The sequence below is a fragment of the Mus musculus genome, chromosome 5 (genome assembly GCF_000001635.26).
Source record: "Mus musculus strain C57BL/6J chromosome 5, GRCm38.p6 C57BL/6J".
Taxonomy (NCBI): domain Eukaryota; kingdom Metazoa; phylum Chordata; class Mammalia; order Rodentia; family Muridae; genus Mus; species Mus musculus.
The window spans coordinates 110641241-110664323 of NC_000071.6; the positions used below are offsets into that span (position 1 = coordinate 110641241).

The following is a 23083-nucleotide window of genomic DNA, read 5'->3' on the forward strand; positions in this document are numbered from 1 at the left end:
AAAAGAAACTTCAGAGAAACTGGGCAGTGGTGGTGCACGGCTTTAATCCCAGCACTTGGGAGGCAGAGGCAGGCAGATTTCTGAATTCAAGGCCAGTCTGGTCTACAGAGTGAGTTCCAGGACAGCCAGGGCTACACAGAGAAACCCTGTCTTGGGAGAAAAAAAAAGAGAGAGAGAGAAGCTTCAGAGAAAACCAAATTAATTCCAAAAGGGAGCCCAAGCCTCCTGGGATATGCAAGAGATGTGACAAAGGCCTAGACACTGGACTAGGGAATGTAAATCAACAACAGACAAATGGGGTAACTCTTGACCAAAAAACTCCCAGGGTATGGGGTGGGGGGGGCTCTCGTAGGCCCCAATGCCAAACAGGAAAAATTCTCTTCCTCAGGACAATTAAACACCACTGTTGAAAATAGATATTATAAGACCAGATAACAAGGTTAAGACAAATTCTGTAGATAATTCGAAAAGGGCCCCAAACCAATATTTTGGCAAACTTCTATAGAAGATCAAAGGCCCAAGGTAAGAATACTAGTAAACAATATTGAGATCAAAGGAATGGTCAACACTGGTGCAGATGTCACCATTATCTCTCCGAAATCTTGGCCTGTAGGTTGGCCACTTCAAGAGGTAGACATCCAATTTCAAGGAGTTGGGACTTCATCTCCTCTAAAGCAAAGCACCAGATTTTAGATTTACAGGGCCTGAAGGTCAGATAGGAAAAGTAAGATCATACATGTTATAACAATGGAAAGCACAAATTAACATCCCTTCAACTTTGGAAGCTAGCCACACCAGGCAGGCTCCTACTTAAAAAATCAAACTAAGCCGGGCATGGTGGCACATGCCTTTAATCCCAGCACTTGGGAGGCAGAGGCAGGCGGATTTCTGAGTTTGAGGCCAGCCTGGTCTACAAAGTGAGTTCCAGGACAGCCAGGGCCACACACAGAAACCCTGTCTCGAAAAACCAAACCAAACCAAAACAAAAAACAAGCAAACAAACAAAAAAATCAAATTAGTTAAGGAATGCTATCCAAGACAGTTTCAGACTGTCCAGGATGTCCATAAATAAGATACAGCAGGGGCTGACTGAAAGATCCTGACAGAGTGTAAAAGGTCACAGAAACCCTGAAATTGGCAAAATAGATTTCATTGTTAGCAGAACTAGCTTCACTGATTTAGAAAAATAGAGGTGCACAATGCTCTGGCCGCTCCTTGAACCTGTGTGTCCGCCAATGTTCTGACCGTTCCTTGAACCCAGGTGTGTGCCCACTGCTGCACAGGTGTTTGTGATATTGGTTGCTGGGATAGAGTCGGAAAATCTCCACAGCAACCACAGTCAGGGCCAATCCAGAGTTACTGCACCTGCACCAGACTCTTTCCTTGTTTCCCTCCCACACCCATTTCTTGAGAAATCAATCATTTTAGAATAGACATTGTTTAGATCTGGAAATCCCCTACTCCCTCCTTCTCCTTTCCCCCTTGAAGACCTATAAAAACTGGGACCCCTTTCCCCTTGGGGTCGACTCCTACCCCTGCGTGGGATACGAGTTGTTCCCAGAGCTCTGGCTTTCCCCCAATAAAGCCTTGTGTGGTTTGCATCAAGTTTGGTCTCTTGTGAGTCCTTGGGGGTCCGCTATTATCCTGAGACTTGAGTGAGGGTTTCCCTTCGGCGGTCTTTCATGACAATCCAACTTTACATCGGGAAGCCACTGCTAATAAGACACCAACAGCCTTACCACTAAGGTAGTTCACTGACCAACCCATTTGGATTGAACAATGGTCTATGACAAAAGAAAACCTACAGGCACTAGAACAGCTAGTCCTGGAGCAGCTGGAGGCTCAGCGTGTAGAAGAGTCCACCAGCCCTTGGAAGTCTCTGGTATTTGTCGTTAAAAAGAAATCTGACAGATGGAGGATGTTGGCAGATCTCACAGTGATTAATAAGATTATTCAGCCAATGGGTTCCCTGCAGCCTAGAATCCCATTGCCTTCCTTGTTGCCTAAGGAATGGCCTATCATAGTGATTGATCTTAAAGACTGTTTTTTCACAATTCCTCTACATGAACGTGATAAGGAAAGGTTTGCTTTCTCAGTACCTACCTTTAATAGAGGTCACCCAATAAAAATTAATAGAAGCCCAATAAAAAGATATTATTGGAAAGTCTTTCCACAAGGAATGTCAAACAGTCCTACCTTGTGTCAATATTTTGTACCACACCCATTGGAGATCATTCATAAACAATTCCTCCTCAATCCATTATTTATCATTATGTGGATGATATCCTATTGGCTGGTTTGAATACAGATACCCTGGAGAGAATTTTTGATGAAAATGTTTGATGAAGTAAAAAAAAAAAAATCTTGCCTTGTTTGGGATTTAGTATATAGAATAAGTACCAAAGGTTAGATCACAAAAGAGTGCAACCCGGGAGAAACCAATCAAACTCTTAATGCTTTTCAGAAGCTACTAGGGGAGATTAACTGTCTGTGGCCTGCAATTGCTTGGCCACTCAAGAGCTAAGCAATTTATTTCAAACCTTACAAAGTGATAAAGATTTAATAGCCCAAGGCTGAAAATGAGTTAGCGGTGATGAAAAGGAAATTGCAGCATACACATCTAGATCGTATCAATCCAAAGATGGCCTGCACCTTAGTTATCTTGACTTCTACTCATTCCCTTAGAGGAATTCTTATGCAGAGGGAATATCTTAGAATGGATACATGTCCACACACACTAGAAAGCAAAACAAATGAAAAAATATAATGGCTATATGATGTTTTACTATAATTTTCTAAGTTTAGTATGTCCCAAATGCTGCATGGACATGCTTCTATTAAAAAAAATGCTTTTGTCAGGGCTAGAGAAATGGTTCAGACATTAAGAACCCAAGTTTGAGCCGGGTGTGGTGGTGCACGCCTTTAATCCCAGCACTCAGGAGGCAGAGGCAGGCGGATTTCTGAGTTTGAGGCCAGCCTGGTCTACAGAGTGAGGTCCAGGACAGCCAGAGCTACACAGAGAAACCCTGTCTTGAAAAAACAAACAAAACAAAACAAAACCAAGTTTGATTTTTTTCTTTTATAAAGATGTATTTATTTTATATATGTGAATACATTGTCGCTGTCTTCAGACACACCAGAAGAGGGCATCAGATTTCATTATGAATGGTTGTGAGCCACCATGTGGTTGCTGGGAATTGAACTCAGGACCTCTGTAAGAGCAGTCAGTGCTCTTAATTACTGAGTCATCTCCAGCTCCCCCGAGTTTGATTCTTAAGACCTACATGTCAGCTTGTAAATATCTGTAACTCCTGTTCCAGGAAATCTAATGCCCTCTTCTGGCCTCCACAGGCAGCAGGCATGCGTTCAGTACACAGAGAAACATGCATACAGACAAACATTCACATTGTCTTGTTACCATATCACAGTTCATCATCAAAGAAAGTCAGGACATGTACATTTTTTCTGTGAGCCCATGTTAGGTGATTGTGTGAGTTTTCTTATGGTGTCTGTATCCCCTTTGGCTCCTATAATCCTTCCCCTATCCTGCAGAATTTACCAAGCTCTGCCTGATGTTTGGCTGTGGGTCTCCGCACCTACTTCCATCAGTTGCTGGTGAAGTCTCTGACAATGATTATGCTATGAGTATAACATAATATCCTTTGGAATTAGGAATCTTTTTTTTTTTTTGAATTTTTTTCCTTTAATGACAGTCCTGCTTGTTTCTATCCTAGACTTCTGGACTATCCAGCATTTGATTTCCGGCCCTCTGGGCAGTATCAAGAATGGGGTTCCTCTCCTGGCATGGGTCTTAAGCTGGACTACTCATTGGTTGGTCACTCCCCCGTTTCTACACCACCTTTACCATAGTACATCTTGTAGGCGGGACAAGTTGTAGGTTGAAGGTTTTGAGGCTGAATTGGAGTCCATATCCTTCTGTGGTTATGGGAGATGGCCAGTTCAGGCTCCCTGTCACCCCTTACTAGGACTCTTAGCTAGGGTCATCCTTGTTAAGATGTCCGGGAGTTTCCATTGCATTTGGTTTCTACCTTTCCTCCAAATCTGCCTCCACCACACACACTCTAGTTGTTTCCCCTAGTACTCTCTCTCCCTAACCCCTGATCCCTCTTGTTCCCGGCCCCACCTGGCCCCAGTCTACCCATATTTATTCTATTTCCCCTTCCTAGGGAGATTCATGAGTTATTGCCATCCCCAGCCCCTTGAGCCCTCCTTGTTTCTTAGCCTTTCTGGGTCTGTGAATTATAGCATGATTATCCTTTACATATATCTACTTACAAGTGAGTACATACATCCTTGTCTTTCTGGGTCTGGGTTGCCACACTCAGGATTTTTTTTTTCCTAATTCCATCCATTTCATGATGTTATTTTTTTTAAGATTTATTTATGTTATTTATATGAGTACAGTTCACTGTAGTTGTCTTCAGACATACCAAAAGAGGGCATCGGATCCCATTAAAGATGGTTGTGAGCCCCCATGTGGCTGCTGGGAATTGAACTCAGGACCTCTGGGAAAGCAGTCAGTGCTCTTAACTCCAGTCCGATTTTTTTTTTTAACAGCTGAGTAATACTCCATTGTGTAGATGTACCGCATTTTCTTTATCTGTTCTTCTATTGAGGGACATCTAGGTTGCTTCCAGTTTCTGGCTACTATGAATAAAGCTGCTGTGAGCATAGTTGAGCAAGTGTTTTTAGGGACAGGACTTGTTTCTCAAAGTTTCTCCCTTTAAACTCACTGTGTAAGCCAGGCGTGGTGGTGCACGTCTTTAATCCCAGCACTCGGGAGGCAGAGGCAGGTGGATTTCTGAGTTCAAGGCCAGCCTGGTCTACAAAGTGAGTTCCAGGACAGCCAGGGCTATACAGAGAAACCCCGTCTCGAAAAACCAACAAAACAAAACAAAGAAAAACAAAAAACAAAAACTCACTGTGTAGAACAGGCTGGCCTCAGACTCACAAAGGTCGACCTGCCTATGCCTCCCTCCCGCCTCCTGGGATTAAAGGTGTGTGCCACCTGTTAAGACAGGATATTTTAAGAGAGACAACTTTTAACATGTTTGAATTTGTAAGGCTGTGGGACTTTTTAAGTTGGTAAAGTGTCTTATATTATGATAACTTAATGTGTGATCTTGGGGATTAAACAAGAAAGGAAAGGTTGTGGTTTAACAGTGATGCATTTGTGTGTCAAGTTGACAAGAAGTCAGTTGTTCTGGCTAGTTTTGTATCAACTTAACACAAGCTAGAGTTATCAGAGAAGAGGGAGCCTCAATTGGGAAAATGCATTCATAAGATTAGGCTGTAGTCAAGCCTGTAGGGCATTTTCTTGATTGCTGATTGGTGGGAGAGGGCTTAGCCCAGTGTGGGTGGGATCACCTCTGGGCTGGTGGTTCTGAGTTATATAAGATAGCAGGCTTAGCCAGGAGCAGTGGTCCCACATACCTTTAATCCCAGAACTTGGGAGGCAAGTGGATCTTTGTGAGTTCAAAGCAAGCCTGGTCTACAGGGTGAGCTCCAAGACAGCTAGAGTTACTTTCTTGGCCTCTACCATTAGCTCCTGCCTTGTTCTGAGTTCCTGTCCTAACAGCCTTTCATGAAGAGTTATATGGAAGTGTAAACCAAATAATCCCTTTCCTCCCCAAGTTGTTTTGGTCATATTCACAGCAATAGTAATCCTAGGACCAACCCTTACCACCAGTGCTATGCTGGGGCCAGTGTTCTTTAAAGCCAGAACCTCTCCTCTTGCCTCCTGCAATTGACTCTCCAGCCAACCCTGACTGAATACTAAAAGGGATGTCCCCGACTGGACTCATGCGGATGCCTGGTGTACTGGTGGCATCTGCATGGGCACCAAACTGGAATGGGTAGTGGTAAGTGGTAGCAATAATACAAATGAACACAGATGTCATGTGACTGGAAAGAGCAGAAGTAGCCACTATGCTTTGTTAAGAGCCATATGGATGGCAACACAGGAACCTTGGTCAGTGACACGCTATGCTGACAGTTGGGCAGTATTCAGAGGCATGACTTAATGATGGCCCAATGGTAAAAGGAAAAGCTGACAGGTGATTGGGCAGCCACTTGTAGGGACCAGAGATGTTGAAGGAAATATAGAGGAAATGGAGCCCGTGGTGGCTTATGTGTAGTCTCACACCTTTTAAGACCCCCAGGGAATTGGGAAACTGATACCTTTACAAGCCGTACTCCTCCCTCACCCCCGCCAAGAAGCAGCTTGCTGGAGTCATATAAGGTTGGCTACAGTAGGCAGCATGGGATGGGATGGAAAATACCAAATGCTGGCATTCCAGTAAAATTCTCCAACATTCATCATGCCATCCAGTCCTCTGAGGCTGCGTATGGATGCTATGATAGGATGCACATATAAGCTAACCCTGACTGTTAAGGGACTGCCAACCATATATGCCCCCTGCCAGTCAATGAGCTGTGTGTGTTCTCGCTTGTGTAGACACCGCAGGCCTTTCCCTGCAGACGAGCAACAAGTAAGCTTGAATAACGGTACAACTTAGGGAAATTATGTGGGCCAGGATGTGGCCAGCAGAAATGCCAGCCTGGCCAGAAGAGAACAGTACAGCTGGGGGAAATGTGACATACAGAAGAAGCCAGCTGTGTCCCCACATCATGTCAGTGGCAGGCATATCCACTTTACCACTTTCTTGCAAGCCATGCACAATAGGGCCTGTTGGCCAACCCCTTGTAATGGACTCACCCAGAATCCAAACAGCCAAGCTTGGAGGGGGAACTGGGCAGTACATCTAACCGCCTGCCCACATCTCCACAGTTCTGAGACCTCTCTCTCTCTTTGAACAAGCCTGAGGTGAAACTGGATACTCGACCTCAATGGAAACCAGGCTGTCTGTGGTAAAGAGTAGTAGACAAGTTATCAACTCCCAGCAGCCCACAGGATGAGGTATCTGTGTCCCTGGGACTCTACTTGGCTACCTTGCCTCATCTGAATCTAAGCTGGATATAGCAGGGTGCTCCACTAACAGAGTGGGTCCAATGCTCCTGTCACCCCTGTCCTGCCCCGCAGGCTACAGGAAATGCAGAGAACTCTAGCAACCCCTCCTTGCCTAGCAGATCTCAGCCCTGCCCAAGACCCAATTGGCCAGATATGTTCTCTTTTTAAAAACATTTAGCCAGGCAGTGGTGGTGCACACCTTTAATCCCAGCACTCAAGAAGCAGAGGCAGTCAGATATCTGATTGGGTTCAAGGCTAGCCTGGTCTACAGAGGTCCAGGACAGCCAGGGCTACATAGAGAAGCATTGGGAAAAACAAACAAAACCCAAACCAAACCACACTAAAAAACCAAATCCAAAACAAACCCTTTATTTGGTTGCTCTTCCAGAGTATCTGGGTTCAGTTCACACCACCAACACGGTGGCTCACAAGTGTCTGTAATTCTCGTTATAGGGGATCTGACACCCTCACCTGGCCTACATGTGATAAACAGACATCCATGCAATCAAAACACCCATACAGTACTGGGGAGGCTTAGGCAGGAGTACCACAAGATACAGGCTACCCTCACATAGTGAGATCCTGTCTCAGACACACAAAAACAATTCTTAGGAGGAGAAGTGACAGCCCGGTCAGCTGAGACAGAAGAACTGGGTACAGAGGTCGTCCTGTCGACCCAATAGGCCTTTAGCGGGGATGAACTCCAGGGGCACTGACTCAGGCATCTTCTTCTTCAGGTCCTGCTCAAAGATCTGCAAAGGACAGATGGTGGTCCTGGACTGGATACAGTGGTCCCCATGGCATGCACGCAACAGCCCTGTGCACGACACTCACCTCATATGCAGTAAGTTCCAGGAGTGGCGCGATGCTGACCTCAGGGACAGACAGCACCTGGTTGATGACACTGGCGGCTTTCGACACCTCAGGGTGGTAGTGCTGCTGGAGGGTCTAGGAGTAGCACACAGTGATGTTAACAGGGACCTCATGTGACACACTGGCAGGTCCTTGGGATGAAGCTTGAAGCTCCAAGCCAGTGTGGGGGGTGACCGGGTTGCTGTAGATGACGGTGGAGAATCTGGACAGTCACGTGACCCACTCACCTGCAGTTCCCACAAGCAGCTCTCCAGGGCACGGCTTCTGGCTGGGTCCTTCTCCGTTGGGTCATATGGATCAGCATCTAGCTCTAGAAACAAGATTGAGGCTTCTGCCATTTCTATTTGCCACCCAGCCTTCTGGGCCACAGGAGGCAGGAAGGATTCTTGCCAGGGTGTGCCACCATGCCCAGCTACTCATGTGCTCACCAGGGCCCTGTGGGCGGTGCACCATAACTCGGCAGGCAGGGTGTCTACGCAGCAAGTTGCAGATTAAAGGCAGGACCATAAGTAGGGCCTCAGGAGGTGCTGTTAGCGCCAGCCGAGCCAGGCGTTTGGCAAAGGCAGCCACCAGGTAGGCAGGGAGGTGGCTGGGAGGGCAACAGGTGTGAGAAATTAGGTCTCCAACATCCATCCATCTCCTCCCCTAAGAGGACTGCAGCCCTGACGGATGACGGAGCCGGACAAGCCCCACACTCACGAGGATGAAAGGAAGAGGTCAGCCAAGTGGAAGAAACGGGCTCGGTACTTGACATGAAAGATGGATGGATCCAGGAGACCATAGAGCTTCTGGTAGAAGTCAGGGTACTCCCTGAGGGAGAGACCAGAGAGGATCCATGAGGAACAAGACCCCAGGTGACCAAGACCTCATCCTCCCTCCTCTTCTTCTTCAACCTCCCCGAGGTGAGCAGCGCAGGCGCACAGAGAGAAGCTAAGAGCAGACCAATGCAATCCTGTCTGACACTCACAGGTTGTGTTTATGGATTAGGATGAAAAGCCCGTTCAAGGCCAGGAGGCTGATGGCACCACCTGCAGAAACACAGGAAGACATGAAGCCACACCTTGCTCATCCTGAGCCTAGGCAAGGGGGGGATGGCTATAGTTGCAGATGGTCAGCCTAGAGTGTGACTATCTAAGGCCACATGCAAGAAGGGCATGGAGCTTAGTCTGTCACATGGACAAGTCTGCCACAGTCTGGAGCTGTAAACAGCCTAGGTGAAGTCCCACTTACCCACATCACAGGCACTTGTGAGGAAGTCAATCATGAGTGTGGGTTGGGCCAGGTGGGGCAGGATGGAGTCATGCATGGCCACCAGCACCTTCTTGTAGAGGCTGAGGGGCAGCTGCAGAGATTGTGTTAGTCAGGGAAGCGCTTCCCTTGTCCCCACTCCCCACACCCAAACCCAGCATTCCCACCCACCAGACTCTACCTTGTGCTTGAGGAAGCCAAGCCACATCTCCTGGAAAGCTTTCTTGTGCTCCTGTAACGGGACCAGGTGGTACATGTATCCTGACACACCCAGCCCCTCCTGGCCCTTTCGGACCTTTTACCCTGGCAGCCCTAGGGCAATCTGCAATGCCATGTCTCAGCCAGCACAAGGAGAGATGAGGTACACAGAGGTTAGGGACTGGGTCTGAAGCTGGTCATAGCGACACACATAAGGGGCATCGCTTGAGAGAGTAGAGTACATACGTTGCCTGTAATCTACCCAGAGAGAAGCCTATGCTAAGAAAGGTCCAAAGGGGCACCTCTTGAGACAGTGGAGTACATGCATTGTCTGTATCTACCCAGAGAGGAGAAGACTATGTCAAGGAAATCCTCAAGTCTAAAAGCATCTCACCTTCAAGTGAACGACCTTCCACTTGTCTGATGTCTCTGTAATTACAGCAAAGATAGGTCATCAACTTATAAGACAGCGGCTAGCCAGACTGATAGACTGGGACTCTGTTCAGCAGCCTATCTACGAGGGGGCAGGCTCCTGTGGGCCTTAACGTGCCCAGAACTCACGTGCATGCTTCACATAGAAGTTGGTGAGTTCACACTCTTGGAGGGGTAGGCTCACAGCAGACAGCAATGTGAAGGCATTGTTCCAGAGGGTGAGGGACACCTGTAGGAAGCCTCGCCTAAGCAGCTGGCCAGGCTGCTGCCACCTGCCTGCCTCCCTGAGGAGCTAGGACACAGGGTGGTGATGAGACCCAGTTGTTTACCTCAGGTTGCTGGCTGGTGGCCCGGGCCATGATGCTAGTGGCCACCTGCATTGTGTGGTACCGGATGTCATCATATTCCAAGTACTCACAGAAATGGGAGATAAGCAGGCTGTGGTCGTCCTCTGGTGTGAGCAGGCCTCCTACCACTGCCTGGGGACAGAGATAGGGTGAATGACCTTGTCTCACAGAGTGGTCCTAGCATGGTCAAGGAGAATGGCGCAAGCCCCATACCACCAAGTTGTCTGCCATTTCCTCTTCAACTGACAAGACAGGAATAATCCCCCCAGCTATCTGTTCAGTCTGCTGGCTCATGGGATGGCCTTAGGCGGTGGCCACCACGGTCCTCCAGGTCCCACCAAGGCCTCACCCTGAAGAGTGTGCGGGGGAAGAGGTAGTGGCTTTCCCACTGAGGCTTCTCCAGTGGTTTTGCTCCTTCCAGCTGCACAAACTTCATGAGTGTCTTGAGGGCCAGTTCCTGGGATGCAGAGAAGAGTGAGCGTGAGGCCTCCACCCTTCAGGAGGCCCCCAAAGCTCCTCTAGCCTCAGGGAGGAGCTCTCACAACCAAGCTTAGGACCGGGCCAAAAACCAGGAGAGAAAGGAGGCCAGACCCCAGCTTATCTCGCTCCATGTTACATGTGTGTGCCGATGGTGACCTGGGATAGAACTCTTAACAGAACTTGGCTTGAGGCATGTACACAGGGTGGGCCTGCAGGGGAGGCCACCTAACTATTCCCTTGTCCCCCCCAGTTTTGGAGGTGCCTCAACAAATGTGACAATGTACAAAGCAGATCTGCTGCCTGGAACTAGGGTTACAGACTCCATGTCTTTAGGTCCGGATGATTCACAGCACACAGTGGAAAAGAACAGCAATAAAGATGTCTAGGTAGAAGTCTCTCAGACAAGTGAAGGAAGAGATGCTCGCATCAAAGGCCTCTACCCCTGTGCTGTGAAGTACTTTAGAGATGAGAGGAAAAGCTGGGCTAAGGGCTTCAAGACTCACCTTGACCTGGAAGGTGGGATGGGCCAGGAGTTCCTCTAGGCGGTTACAGCAGCTGTGGTATCGATGTCTTATCCACACCTTGTATTTGTATGTGGCTCCCTGGGACCCTGGGGACAGAGTTAGGAGAGCTAACTCACACTCATATTTATGTGTGCCAAGCCTGACCAAGGTCCCAAACTCAGCCCCAATCTTCCGGCTGTTTCTCATCTTCACAGCTGTAAACTATTTAAGATGCCAGACCGGGGCTTGGGAAAGACGATTTCTGAGCCCTGCAAACTGGGAAGGGGGTATTGAAATGTAGTTCCTCTCGCTTTGCCTCAGAACCTGGGTCTCCCCACTAGGACAGAGACAGTATCAAACTCGGAAATGGCGCAAATAAAACATGGGTGTGTGTGTGTGTGTGTGTGTGTGTGTGTGTGTGTGTGTGTGTGTGTGTGTGTGAGAGAGAGAGAGAGAGAGAGAGAGAGAGTGTGTGTGTGTGTGTGAGTGAGTGAAAACGGCTACGTATACGGATTCACGCAGTCCTGGCAAGTATACGGATCTCAACTCGCTTCCTGAGCTACAATGAGTGACTGCGTCGTCCTCCCAGATCGCATGGTCTATGACAAGGCCCTGGCTCGGGGGTGCATCCTAAGTTGACAAGGCGTCCCACCGGAACTGCCTAGCGGAGAGTACCCCACGCCCTCCAGGTCACCCACCTGCCAGGGCCGTGTCTTCGCTCGGCAGCGAGCCCACGAACAGCTCTTCCCGCTCCAGCAAGGTACCGAAGAGTCGGCTGCACGTGCGCACTCCTTCCTCGATTTCCTCGGGCTCCTCGGACTGAACACGGGGAGGCCCCGACAAGGTGACGCTCGGCCCCGTCGCGACTCCCACTGACCTGGCCGCCCCCAGGTCCGCCCCTGCGGCTCACCTGAAGCACAGCCAAGATGTCGAACACCGCGTTCGCTTGGCCACGACTCGTCAGCACTGCCTCCAGGAGGCGGCCGAGCTCTTGCCTGGAGCTCGCCGAAGCTGGGTGCCGCTCCATGCCGCCGCCGCCGATGCTGCTCCCGGTTCCTGGAAACCGAAGTGTGCGCCGAGCGGAGTCGCGCCCGTGACGTCACCCGAGCCTCTAGGTCGCGGGGCGGCGTACGTCATCAAAGAGCGCCGGAGAGGAACCGCGGCGTGGGGCAGCTATGGCGCTGTTCCACATAGCGCGGTACGCGGGCCCAGAGGCCGCGGGGCAGGGGGATACGGACGCAGAGGCGGGCAGCCGGGCTCGAGTGCTGCTCGAGCGGCTGCAGAACAGAGCCCGTGAGCGACAGCAGCGGGAGCCGGAGCTCGAGACCACAGGAACGGCCGGGGAAGGGGAAGCGGCAGCAGCAGGCAAGCGGCGACGGCGGCCCCGACGGCGGCGTCGGGTGAGCGGCTCGGCGACTCCGAACTCGGAGGCTCCTAGGGCGAAGCGGCGGAAAGCGGACAAGGACGTGGACGCAGGTGGGCCGTGAGTGCGCAGTGTGGACGGGGCATGGAGGCTCTCTGTGCTGCTGGGTTGACATCCCCCTACGTTGTGCTGTGTCGCTCAGGGAGAGGTGAGGAGGCTCCGGAGGAGCTCAGTGCCGGCGCAGAGGACCCGGGTGCGAACCCTCAGGAGGATGTCCAGAGACCCCCGGCTCCAGGCCGGGTGCTGGGGGACTTTGCAAGAAGAAAGACGCCGAAGGTGAGTGAGCCTGTGCGCGGTTCTTTTTGTCCTCCCGGGACTCTTCAGTTCTTAGCCGGGGGGTGGGGGGGATTTCGTTTTGTTACGTGACCTTAACTACTGAAAGTGGGAGGTATGCATGGGACACTCTTGAAACTGAAATCCAGACGGATAAGAACTTTTGGGATAAGCCCCGTGGCGTGCCTTGCTGTCCCTGTTGAAAGCAACATTTCTTGGTGCATGAAGACAGTTTGCTGGGTTGGTAGGCTTATAGGCAAAGTATCCAGATTGTGTTTAGTGCACTAGGATAGGGTGTCTGCTGGTCCGGGTGTCTTGTCCAAAGGTTGCCAGAGTGGGAGGTGGTGAAGGGTTGAAGAAAGACTGGTTAGGGTCTCTTAATGTTGTAGTTCCTGGTTTCTAATGACTCCACAAGCCTGGAGCCTTCTGGGGGACGTTTGCGCTGCTTCTTGCTTTCAGGTTCAGCCTTTCCTGCCAGCATGGTTGGCTAAGCCAAGCTGTGTCAAAAAGAGTGTCACCGAAGATCTCACTCCCATTGAGGACATCCCTGAGGTTCACCCTGACCTGCAGAAGCAGTTGAGAGCTAATGGCATCACTTCCTACTTTCCAGGTGCCTAAGCCTTGGACAAATGATGGGGTGAACTCCCCGAGGCAGCTTTCCCTGGGCTGTTAGAGCTGTAGTGTCAGGGTTGTGGTTTAGGGGTCCCCACTACACATCAGATCAGCGAGCTTCCATATTCTTGGGTTCAGGTCCTTGACAATTTTCCAGCCCTGGTGGCATCTTTGTCCGGGAGAATTCCTGGGTGAAATGGTATAACACGGCCTATACTTGACACACTCCTTTCCTTCTCTCCTTCCAGTCCAGGCAGCTGTGATTCCCGCCCTCCTCGAAAGTGCTGACCATGGGTTTCTCATAGGCAGAGGTGGCTACCAACCTAGTGACCTCTGCGTCTCTGCCCCAACGGGCAGTGGGAAAACACTGGCCTTTGTCATCCCCGTGGTACAGGTGAGTATGAGGGCAGATTCCCCGCTGTAGCACAACAGGGAGGGTCCCAGTGGCACAGATGGTCTCTGTCTCTGCAGGCCCTGTTGCATCGAGTGGTCTGCCACATCCGTGCACTGGTTGTACTTCCCACTAAGGAGCTGGCCCAACAGGTATTACAGCTCTGCGTCCAGAAGTCTGTATCCCCATCTCTAGTCGCCCTGCATATACATGCTACTTACCTCTTGACCTCCTGAGTCACACTCAAGGGTCTTTGCTTAGTCTGCCTTAGGCCAGTGACGGACTCCTTTTGCAGGTGAGCAAAGTATTCAACATCTACACAGACACCACGCCTCTGAGGGTTGCCTTGGTGACTGGACAGAAGTCGCTGGCTAAGGAGCAGGAGAGTCTTGTCCAGAAGACGTAGGTGTGCCAGGCGGTGGCCTCTTGAAGAGGTCATTCCTCAGCCCAGCTGGTGTCCTTTGGTTGGGGTGGTGTCCGTGCTTTACATGCGAGCTTGGCGTTAGATGGCCCCGGGAGGCGCTTCCTTCCTCTGAGTCTCTGTGGTTTGCAGAGCAGATGGTTTCCGTTGCCTGGCCGACATTGTGGTGGCCACACCTGGCCGCTTGGTGGACCACATTGACCAGACTCCAGGATTCAGCCTCCAGCAGCTCCGCTTCCTGGTAGGCCACCGTCTGGACATTGAGCCTCTAGCTGGGGTGATCTCGACAGGGAGTCTTCATCCAGCCCTGGCTCTTGTCTGCTATAGATCATTGATGAGGCTGACCGGATGATAGACAGCATGCACCAGTCCTGGCTGCCACGAGTGGTGGCGGCAGCCTTCTACAGTGAGGGCCCCACGGGTTCCTGTGCCCTGCTCCAGAGGACACAGCCCCAGGCTCTGACTGCTGCCAGGTACCCTGCCTTGCATGAGGGCCGGCTCCTCCAGGTGCTGCTCTCTTTCTCAGCTCCCTGGCTGGCCCTGTCTATAACAGGGATCGGGGTGGCACAAGGAAATCTGTCACCCTTACATGCCCTTCCTTTTCCAGCACCTGTGTCCCCCAGATGCCTCTGCAGAAGCTACTGTTCTCAGCCACACTGACCCAGGACCCCGAGAAGCTGCAGCGCCTTGGCCTCTACCAGCCACGGCTTTTCTCCACAAGGCTGGGACAACAAAGTCCTAAAGACACAGCTGAGGTGGATGAAAACTCGGGGAAGTACACCTTCCCCGTGGGGCTCACGGTGAGCAAGGAGGACCTGTGGAGCAGGCTAGGGTGTGGGGGCAGGCTGGTGCCTAGGTCCAGGGCTCCTGGCTAGCGCCTGCTGTCCATCTCCCACAGCATCACTATGTGCCGTGTAGACTCAGCTCGAAGCCACTCATTGTCTTACACCTGGTCCTCAGGATGAGCTGCTCAAGGGCTCTTTGCTTCACCAACTCCCGAGAAAACTCCCACAGGTAAGGTGAACTAAGGTGGGTGGAGCCAATGTACACTAGACTCTCGTAACACCTGGCTTCTATTTCTTCTCTGCCCAGGCTGTACCTATTAGCACAAGCTTTTGGGGGTGTGAGTGTGGCTGAATTCTCCTCCCGCTATGGGCCTGGCCAAAGGAAGAAAATCTTGAAGCAGTTTGAACAAGGAAAGATCCAGCTGTGAGTACCAGGGAAACAAGATAGGACCTACTCTATAGAGTTGGGTTGTCGTTGGGACCCCCTAGTTTCCGAGCAGCTGATTTCCAAGAGGGACTTGGAACTAACCCTGGCGGAGTAGGCACAGGGGTGGATGTTTGTTCCTGGCCCTCAGCCCTACTGCCTGTGTTTCATCAGCCTTATCAGCACAGATGCTACTGCTCGAGGCATTGATGTGCAGGGTGTGGAGCTGGTGATCAACTACGATGCCCCACAATATCTGAGGACCTATGTGCACAGGTAAGGGGTACTTGGCAGTGGCCATTGATAGGCCACATTACGGATTCTTGGTCATCCTATGTAGGATCACCCTGCATGATGGTCATGTACAGTATGGCCAAGAGAGGCACTGTCCTGTCAGGTCTCTGGGCCAGGAGCCACTGTCCAAAAACACTCGTGCTCGGTTTCAGGGTCGGGAGAACAGCTCGAGCCGGGAAAACTGGACAGGCATTCACACTTCTCTTGAAAGTGCAGGTAAGATTGTTTAGTTCTTAGCAGACGTCATGGGCAGAGCCAAGCTGCTACAGATGCCGGCCTGATCAGACTCCTTCCCATGAAACGCCTCCCTTCCAGGAAAGGAAGTTCCTTCAGATGGTGTCAGAAGCTGGGGTGCCTGAGCTGACACACCATGAGATCCCCAGGAAGCTCCTGCAGCCGCTGGTTGCTCGTTATGAGACAGCCTTGTCTCAGTTGGAGAAAACTGTCAAGGTGAGGCCTTCTGCAAGTGGAGGCTCTGCCCTCGAAATGCCATCACACACAGGAGAGGGAGGCAAGCAGGAAGCAGCCTCATGCCATGGGAGGTGCCTCCTTTAGCATGATGTCTGTTGTCTCTCAGGTGTAGGGCTAGGGGGCTGTAGCTAGCAGTAGGGATGAAATGGTGCAAAGCTCGTTTTCCCTCCACAGGAGGAGCAGAAACTGAAGGCAGCCTAGATGAGAACAGGGCCCTGGAGGGAAGATCGTGCGAACAGAAGATAAGTTCCTTGGGGTTCCAGTGGAAACAACCCTTCTCCCCAGTGCCGTGGGCATCTGGTCGTCTTGGTTGATGCAGCCTAGATGGTGGCCTCGTCCTGAAAAGTAATGGCTCTCGGGTTGGACTGCTGGTGTCCAGTTGGTCTTGGGAAATAAGCTCAGGTGAAGCTGAAGGATGCCTTCTGGAGTGTGAGCAAACACTATGGTGACTGGACTGTGGTGATCAAAGTGCTTATACGTTAGCGTCTCCTGTCTACAGAGAAGCTATGGCGAGCCTGCCCCAGGCAAGTCACTGGAGCCCAAGAACAGGTTGGCAGCAGCCTTGAAGATACTTCCTTGGCTACTAGTCTTCAAGATTGTACTTTATAATTAGCCTCCCACCCATTTAAGTTCTTAAATGATGTGAGAGTCCTTCCCTGAATATATATAGTCAAGGAGAATTAGCGCTTACCTGTGCTTTTAAGAAGGCCTGTTTTTAAAAAGTCAGTGTATCAAAAAAGATAAACATTTTCATTTGTATTCAGAAAAAAATAAATGGATCACTTGAACCTATACAAATTCCCGATAGCTCCAACACAGCCACTTAACTACTCCTCTAACCCAGAACACCTAGGCACAGGCTACGGGTACTATCTTCAGGCCCTTGGAACTTGGATAAGGGGAAGCTTCCCACAGCTTTAACCAGGCCTCCCTCCCTTTTAAATTTCACATATATGAGTGTTTACCTGCATGTATGTCTGTATAGCATATATGCCTAGTGCCCAAGGAAGCCAGAAGTGTTTGTTGGATCCCCTAGAACTGGAACTACAGGCAGTTGTAAGCTGGATCCTCTACAAGAGCTTTAATTACTGAGCCATCTCTGTGTCCCTGTCCAAGTCCTTTTTAAATCTGAAGCTACCACAGCCCTGGCTTCCCTTACTGGTGCCTTGTTCCAGTTGCCTTGGTTTTGCCTCTTCTGTGACCTTTCAGAACATGCATTGCCCTAGACCCAAGCTAGCATCACTTTCTTTCTCACAGGATCAGACCCTTCCCCTACACCCAGAGATCTCCCAAACACTGTCTGCCAAGATTAGGTTAGTAAGATCATGTGCTGGCTTTCTATCTGAATTGGTGATACTAAAAGGGATAGATGCTAGGATAGCTGACTGGGTGTTCACAGTGTTAGAACAAGCTTAATAACTTGTAATTAGACCAAACCGATATATAAAGTGCATGAGGATTGCAGTTATGAGGTTTGGTTCATGTGTGTTGGGCCCAGGAAATGTTTTTCCAAAGCTTGTTTTAAGGAAATGCCTGTTTTCTAACAAAATCTTAGGTAGAGCCTAATAGTAGGAATAAAGTAGGCAAAGCCATTGTGGGAGGTTCAAGACTGACAACAGCATCAGGCATTTTGCAGAAGAGGTTAAAACTGGGGGAATAGTTTCCACAGAAGCACCGAAACAAACGTGGGCTCATGTCAACATTAACCCTGCCAGGTAGAAGCCACTGAAGCTACCCCACAGGAGGACACAAGACAGTGAAACATTTGGAGTAACTCACTCATCACACTATAGGGCCTGTTTGTTTCCCAGGCCTGTAGTGGTTACCTTACAGCTTTCTCTGCCCTGGACCATAGCTCTGTGGAATTTGCATCTGACCCTAGCCTCTTGCTGTGTGGGAGGTTGCTCACTGGGGAGTAGTACCCAAAACTGAGAGAGTCAAAGTAGCCGGTGTCATTCTGATTCTTTTTTTTTTTTAATGTTTATTTTGTTTGCATGTTTATTTGTGTACCATGTGTTTGCAGTCCATTATGGAAACCAGAAGAGGGGGACTGAGTTACAGTCAATTATGATCTACCATTTAGGTGCTGGGAATTGAACCTGGGTCCTTTGGAAAAGCAGCCAGTGTTCTTAACTGTTGAGCCATCTCTCCAGCCCATCATTGTGTCCCTTAAATCACAGCCTTTATGGGTAAATACTGATCTCTCACAGGGTAGTCACAGTTGATTTTTGAAAACAGCTGGTTTTTTTAAAAAAATGTTTGTTTACTGAGCAGGGTTCTCTGCATAGCCTGGCTGTTCTGGAACTTGCTCTGTAGACCAGCAGCCTTGAACTCTCCTGCCTCTGCCTCTTGAATGCTGAGATTAAAGGCCTGTGCCACCTTCACTCCTAGCCAGATACAGATGGTTTTAATGTGAGTTATTAGAGCTAGGATTTTCACAGACCAAAACTGAAAGATCTTGCTGATGAGAAGTCTGGTCTGAAGGTCAGACTTCCTTTTGAGTAATCAACATTGTGTTACTAATGCTTTCAGCATTTCATACAGTGAAATTTGATCATATTCACACACACACCCTTTTCTCCCATATCCATCCTTACTCTCACCTCCCCACCCATCTAGCCCCAAGGTTTTCTGTTGTTGTTTAAACCCATTGAATTGATTTGTATTATGGAGTGTGGTTCCTGCCCTGCAATGTGGTCAGCCTACTAGGGGTCACACTACCAAAGAAAACTGAGTCCCTCTTTCAGTAGCAGTAATAACAGTAGTTCCTCAGCTTATACAGGTCTTGTGCATGCCATCACAGTCTCTGTGAGTTCATATGCCTTACTGCTCTATTGTGTCTTGAAAGCATTTTCCCTTGAAGTTATGTACTGCCTCTGGCTCTTAAATTTTTTTGTACCCTCTTCCTTAAAGATCCCTGAGCTTGGACAGAGAGGTGTGAAATGTTCCACTTAGAGGTCAACACTCCACACACACACTCTCACTCTGGACTTGTTGAGCAGCTGTCATCTGAAAGCTTTTCTGATGAAAGTTGGCAGTACACCTACCTATGGGGATAGCAGTGTCATTAAAAGTCATTTTTTACCCTGTGCTCATTTTACCCTGTGCTCAAGCCTGTGACTTATACAGCCACAGATTCTTGGCTCCATTAACAGCACCTACTATTTCATGGAGTAAGCCTGAGATTTAATCAGAAAGTGGTTGAGCAACTAGGGAAGGCTCAGCAGTTAAGAGCATTTACTTGAATAGGGTTTGGTTTGGTTCCTAGAACCCACATGGTTTACAACTGTCTACAACTCCAGTTCCAGAGGCTCTAATATCCTCTAAGGGCACCAAAGGGCACCAGTTGTACATGGATATGTTGAAGAAAAAAATTATAATTTTCAAGGAAACGGTTGGTGCCTGGCTTGGTGGCCCACACCTTTAATCCCAGCACTTGGGGGCAGAGAACGGTGAATCTCTGAGTTCAGGCCAACCTGGTCTACAGAATGAGTTACAGGACAATCAGGGCTACATAAAACATATCTACAGAAGGTCTTTTAAAAGGCCTTTAATCACAGAAGAGCACATCAGATGCCATTACAGATGGTTGTGAGCCACTATGTGGTTGCTGGGAGTTGAACTCAGGACCTCTGGAAGAGCAGTCAGTGCTCTTAACTGCTGAGCTGTATTCAGCCCCAGCCATATCTAATCACTTGAATGATGTTTTGTTGTTGTTGTTGTTTTGCTTTTTTTTTTTTTTTTTTCTCGAGACAGGGTTTCTCTGTATAGCCCTGGCTGTCCTGGAACTCACTTTGTAGACCAGGCTGGCCTCGAATTCAGAAATCCTCCTGCCTCTGCCTCCCGAGTGCTGGAATTAAAGGCATGCGCCACTACGCCCGGCTCGAATGATGTTTTAAAACCGCTGAAAATTCCATTGTGTAAAGGTGCATTTTTTTCATCAGTTGATGGGCTTCTAGGCTGTTTCCATTTCCCGGTTATTGTGAATAGAGCAATTAACATGGAGAAGCAGCACCCTGGAGAAGTAGATAATAGAAGCTTGGGTATATGCCCAAGGATGTAGCTGCATCATGGGGTAACTTTATTCTCAACTTTTTGAGGAACTGCCATGCTGACTTACAGTGGTTGTATCAATTTGTACTCAAACTGGTGAAGGATGATCCCCTTTCTCTACAGTCATGCCAGGTTCTACTGTCTATTTTTAAAAACCTTGTCCATTCTGAGTGGTGTAAGATATTTGAAGTCTCAAAGTTGTTTCCCATTTCCCTGATGGCTCAGGGTGGTCAACATGTTTTTCAGACATTTCATTAAAAAAAATATTTTTGAGGTAGGTTTTGTCTTGTTTTCTTTTTTGGATATAGGGTTCTCTCATTGGCAGTTCTGGAGTCCTCTGTGTAGACCCAGCAGACCATGACCTCACAGAGATCTACCTGCCTCTGCCCACCAAGAGCTGGGATTAAGGGCTAGAGCCATCATGTCCTGCCCAGCCCAGCTTACTTATGTGTCTGAGTCTTCTGTCTGCTCTTAACAGCTGAGCTATCTCTCCAGCCCACTGTATGTCTTGAGAAGTTTTAGTTCCTTGCTGTATTTTTGTTTTTCGAGACAGGGTTTCTCTGTGTGGCCCTGGCTGTCCTGGAACTCACTCTGTAGACCAGGCTGGCCTCGAACTCAGAAGTCCTCCTGTCTCTGACTCCCAAGTGCTGGGATTAAAGGCGTGTGCCACCACTGCCCAGCCTTTGCTGTATTTTAAAGATTGGCTTATTTCCTTGCTTGTTTTTTAGGTTTAGGGTTTTTTGTTTTGTTTTGATTTTTAAAAGACTTTTAATGCTTATGTGTGTGGTATGTGAGCATAGGTTCTCTCTAATGGCTGTGTGTTCTAACTGCTGTTAGCTCCCCAGTCCATGTTTTGAGAGTTTTTTTTAGTTCTTTGTGTCTTCTAGACACTAATTCTCTACCAGATGTGTAGCTGGTAAAGACCTTTTCTCCTTCTGTAGTTGTTTCTTCACATGAATGATACTGTCCCTTTGTTGTACAGAAACCTTAAGTTTTATGAGGTCCCATGGTTTTACTGCCTGCACTACTGGGGTTCTGTCCAGAAAGTCCTTCTGTGTGCTTTTAAGTTTATTCTGCCCCACCCCCGACCTCTATCAGATTCAGGGTATCATGCCTTACACTGAGGTCCTTTGATCCATTTGGAGTTGAGGTCTGGCAGGGTGAGAGATAAGATTCCAGTTTACTCCACATCCTGCTTTTCAGTTTGACCAGCATCATTTATTAAAGATGTCTTTCCTCTGGTATCTTTGTTCCCTTTATCAAAACTCAGATGGTGGTGGGGTGTGTGGACTTACCTGGGTCCTCAGTTCTACTGCATTGGGTAATGTGCCTTTTTATGCCAGTGCCATGCTGGTTTTACTACTATAGCTCCATAGTGTGACTTTAAAATTGGGGGTGGAGATACCCTCAGCAGCTCTTTCACTGTTCAGGATTGAATTATTGATTAGAATTATTTATCAGTTAATGGTGTTACTGATGTGTGTGTGTAGTCTGTATTTTCTGTATAAAATTGAATCCATATATAATTTATGTATAAAATCATATAATTCTTGGACATCATTTCCTATTTTTGTTGTGTCTCTTTCACTTGTCTCTCCACTTAGATTCCAAGTTTTATACCCAACACGAGAAGGGAGAGTAGACATTCTTGTTTCGTTTTAGTGGAAATGTTTTGAGGATTTCTCTATTTAGCTTAGGTTTATTTTGCCTTTATCATGTTGAAACATGTTCCCCTTCCAGGACACAGAAATGTTGGATTTTGTCACAGGCCCTTTCTGAATCCAATGAGATGATCATGTGGTTTGTCCTTGAGTCTGATTATGTGTGGTGTATTAAGTTTATTGACTGACCCATGCTGAATAATCCTTGCATGTCTGGGATGAAGCCATCTTGATCATGGTGTATCTTTAAAAAAATTACAAATTTAGTTTTAAATATTTGAGAATTTTTACATATATGTTAAGAGGTTGGCTTTTTTTTTTTTTTTTTTTTTTTTTTGGGTGCATCTTTGCTTTTGGCATCAGGCTAAAACTGAATTCAAGAAATAATTTATTGTTCCCTCCTTTCTTACTTTCCAGAATAACTTGAGTAGTACTGGTATTAGTTATTTGAAGGTCTGATAGAATTTGTTGAGACACAAATTAGACTTTGTTTACTAATGTATGATTGGCTTTGGAGAAAGTTTTTGTTTGTTTGTTTTTTTTGCAGTGGGTCCTTGGCATCAGGAATAAGTTCTCTGGCAGTGTTTTTGATATGGTTATCTGGTATTTGGATCTGGTTGTGAGTTCTTGGGGTCACTTTGTGTTGATCTGCAAATGGGGTATCAGATGTGGTCCAGCTCAGCAAGGTCATGACAAGTGGAACACAGCAACTCAATGTTTTGAACCAATCCTTCACATGTCTGCCTTAGAGAAACATCTCTGCTTCATTTGTGCCCCAGCAAAATACCATCTGACACAACTGACTTGGTTTGTCTGGGTCTGTATAGGATGGCATCTGGTGATGGTAGTGGACATACCAGAAGAGGTGGTGACCATGGGGCCAGCTAGGTTGAGGGCCACCTGGGGATCTGCCTGCATGAGGCTGGGCATGAGCAGAACCCGAAGGAAGAGCAGAACCCGAAGGAAGAGGTGTGAGAGCTGATTTTGCTTGATAGGTCTAAGCAGAAATGAAGCAGTTTTTCCAGTATCCTAATGGAAGGTGTCCAGGATAGGGCTGTGTATGGCTCTACACTGGGGTCACCTGATCATCTAGGGTAGAAGGGGGACTGTGCTCATAAGGACATTTCTATTCCTGGTGCAGTCCTGTTGCCTGGTAGCTAAAGAGGAAGACCTTGGCCATGACTTTGGAGCAATACAGACTGA

General features: G+C 48.5%; 2 protein-coding genes across 3 annotated transcripts; one reads left to right on the forward strand and one right to left on the reverse strand.

The window, feature by feature from the left end:
- Window positions 1-7178: 7178 nt before the first annotated feature.
- Window positions 7179-12142, reverse strand: Noc4l (NOC4 like). Its single transcript, NM_153570.2, has 15 exons — window positions 11983-12142; window positions 11771-11891; window positions 11073-11179; window positions 10439-10546; window positions 10072-10221; window positions 9872-9971; window positions 9705-9739; window positions 9294-9344; window positions 9095-9206; window positions 8832-8892; window positions 8564-8674; window positions 8293-8453; window positions 8092-8174; window positions 7826-7939; window positions 7179-7743 (listed from the first exon to the last, which is right to left on the reverse strand). Exons 1-15 carry the CDS (start codon window positions 12097-12099, stop codon window positions 7624-7626), a joined length of 1551 nt encoding a protein of 516 aa, NP_705798.2. The 5' UTR covers window positions 12100-12142; the 3' UTR covers window positions 7179-7623.
- A 49-nt stretch (window positions 12143-12191) lies between these two features.
- Window positions 12192-21779, forward strand: Ddx51 (DEAD box helicase 51). 2 transcript variants are annotated; one of them, XR_880400.3, is made up of 15 exons: window positions 12192-12548; window positions 12638-12771; window positions 13228-13378; window positions 13629-13774; window positions 13852-13923; window positions 14067-14173; window positions 14330-14433; window positions 14520-14665; window positions 14800-14992; window positions 15091-15206; window positions 15285-15401; window positions 15576-15677; window positions 15848-15911; window positions 16011-16145; window positions 16341-21779. XR_880400.3 is itself a non-coding variant. In NM_027156.3 (15 exons), the coding sequence occupies exons 1-15, from the start codon at window positions 12248-12250 to the stop codon at window positions 16365-16367; spliced, it is 1920 nt and encodes a 639-aa protein (NP_081432.2). In that variant the 5' UTR covers window positions 12211-12247; the 3' UTR covers window positions 16368-19256. The 2 variants fall into 2 exon arrangements, 1 of the variants encoding a protein (NP_081432.2); NM_027156.3 differs by having other exon boundaries at window positions 12211-12548; window positions 14325-14433; window positions 16341-19256.
- Window positions 21780-23083: the final 1304 nt, after the last annotated feature.